Source organism: Sinocyclocheilus anshuiensis, unplaced genomic scaffold, assembly GCF_001515605.1.
Source record: "Sinocyclocheilus anshuiensis isolate Anshui unplaced genomic scaffold, SAMN03320099.WGS_v1.1 scaffold1143, whole genome shotgun sequence".
Lineage (NCBI taxonomy): Eukaryota > Metazoa > Chordata > Actinopteri > Cypriniformes > Cyprinidae > Sinocyclocheilus > Sinocyclocheilus anshuiensis.
In genome coordinates, this window is record NW_015546123.1 from 1,083,467 (window position 1) to 1,086,064 (window position 2,598).

The window sequence follows — 2,598 nt, forward strand, 5'->3', positions numbered from 1 at the left end:
TTTTTGTTCTGTCGCTGTCATTCTGTTGCACTGCGGAAGCTTCTGCCATGAAAACAAATTCCTCGTATGTGAAAACATACCTGGCAAAAAAACTCATTCTGATTCTGATTCTGATTCTATAGCTGTTAGCAAAAACATGCATACAGTAGGTCAAGTGAAGGAGATAAAGAGGATTACTGCTCTCTGTGACCCACATTAAGGGCTGATGATGCAACAGTTAAAGCACAGCAGCAGATCAGAGACTGAGCACATCTTTCATTACCTGATGCTTCTACTAATGCTTCTTTATACAGCAACATCATAATATACATACATATCATTCAAACTCAATGAGGCGTCAGCAAACCACCTCTATATTTATTTTGGTGTAATAGTCTTTTCTGAAAAATTAGCAAAAACATCTAAAAATGTAGCTGTGAACTGACATCATATTTCTTATTTAAGCGTATTCCCTTAACAACTCTCTTAAATGATTCCCACAGTCTTGGAAAATTTGTATGAGGGAATTTTAAAAGTGTGATTTGTAGACCAAGAAAAAGTCATGGAAATGTAGTTTTTTTTTTATAGTTACGTCAAGATGTAAAATATTTACTTGCATAGAAATTGCTAATTGGGCGTAAAAACAAAAAAAAAGTCTTATCCGATTATCGTGAAAAACTGGAAAAGACATGTAAATTCAATGGTCATAAAGAACTCTTCAGAACATTTGGTTCTTGAAACTTTTGGAATTACAGAATGTAATTAATTTGTCTTATTCCCAATTATTTAACTATTTAATTATTTAAATTATTTCACCACCTCCTAGTTTCTGTAAATAAAGGGGTTGGGGGAAAAAAAAAGAAGCTAATTTGTCATTAGAGCATAAGTACCAGAATTCTATAAATGGGTACACACAGCCTTCAAAATTTGTCTGGGGACCTTGGAGTCAAAAACATTGAGAACCACTTATGTAAAAGGTTTACAGTCACTCAGTATACAGATTGTAGGAATATTAAGTGTGCTTTCTTTCAGTGTCTGAGTCTGACTGTCAAACAATTTACAAACATTCTTTTGTATACAACTGATAACAAACAGCAAGCGATATAAAAAAAAAAAAAAGGCCACTCTGGTTCATTCTAATTCATCAATCTAATTAATTATGTTAAAAAATTCAATGCCAGAGCCAAACTATTGTTTAAAATAAGTCAAACAGCTCAAGATATATTGGCTGTCACAGGTGTTTCTATTCAAATCAGCTTGACAATATAGTTAAACATTAAACATAAGGAAGTGACAACTTCTTAACAGACCATGGCAGGCGAATTCAGAACCCAATTCGTTTAAAAATTCCTCTACGAGTTAAAATAATAATAGAAACAATAGCAGAATGTATTGTTTCTCCTCCGTGCTTTAGTAACGTTAGTTTACTTTATAATATACAGCTCATGTGCAGCTGATGAGGATGCTACCTGTACATGCTAACTAAATAACAATAGAATAATAACTCGCTTTACAACTGATACAAAATATACAGATATCAATTTTAAGAGCTATCTGCAATGAGACACATTAACAAACGACCTAACAAACTTGAACATTACAGTTCTTCCTTCTGCTAACAGTGCCTGTACTTCACTAGCCTCTCCCATGCTGACAGCCCAGTGCTACTTGGTTAGCATTTCACTAGCAAATTAACCCGAACAAAGAAAAGCACAGTACTTTTAGGGTAACATCACACAGTTTCCCTTGTCGTCGGATCTCCTCCATCACTGCATATCCACGAGCGGGCAAATCGGCGACAGAAAAATGCATCAAATCTTCTAATTCTTCAAAAATTGTGTCACCCATCGTCATTGATGGACTGGAAACGACACTTTTTTTGTCCAAACCGAGACGCCGTAGCTTGAGCTGTATTACTGTGTGAGTGCCCTCCACCGGCGGTGCCAGTTCCCTATCACGCAGGGCTCATATACGGCTCAAACCAGCTTTATGTGGATGTACTAGGCTACTGGTCTTATTTGTATGATTGAATTTTAATGTACATTATGGCTTAGGTTGAGTCCAGACTACAGACCAGATCTATAGTCTTTGACAACATAGTCCCTCAGTCATTCTTGAGAAGTGGGACAAAACGGTGCAAAATTGAAAAAATAAAACCTTGTACTCAGACAAATTAAACTACATTTATGTATCTTATATGTACTAAGCTACTGAGCTATGCTTTGATACAACCTCCCAACTTTTCTCTTTTTTAACAAAATGTGCTTTTTTTTTAGCTTGGACTGTGTAATATAATTTCAGCTTTATCTTTAACAGCATTCAAGATGTTTTTAACATTTCAAAACACATTCTCATGTTAGCAGACAGATTACACTTTCACATGTGACCAACAATTCCACAACAAATATAAAATATCATAATGAAATATGATCAAAATATTCAACTGACGGAGGTGACAGAACTGACGGAGTTGACACATCTGACAGAGGTGACGAAAACCTGAATTTGTAGTCATTTTAACTATCAAATACATTGAATCAGTCAATTACTGTATTAAAACAAATACAACAAACAGTGAGTATGTTATTGTTTATAAAGCTTTTATTCAAGAGTCACATT

The 2,598-nt window shown here is 34.8% G+C and overlaps 1 protein-coding gene across 1 annotated transcript in view; it reads right to left on the reverse strand.

Annotated features, from left to right (window-relative positions):
* Window positions 1-1,876, reverse strand: part of LOC107701005 (kelch-like protein 18) — a 9,750-nt gene extending 7,874 nt beyond the window's left edge. Inside the window, exon 1 of the mRNA XM_016502897.1 lies at window positions 1,699-1,876. Within this exon, the coding sequence (XP_016358383.1) occupies window positions 1,699-1,833 (135 nt within the window). The 5' untranslated portion in view covers window positions 1,834-1,876. The remainder of the gene's footprint in view (window positions 1-1,698) is intronic.
* Between the last annotated feature and the right edge of the window lie 722 nt (window positions 1,877-2,598).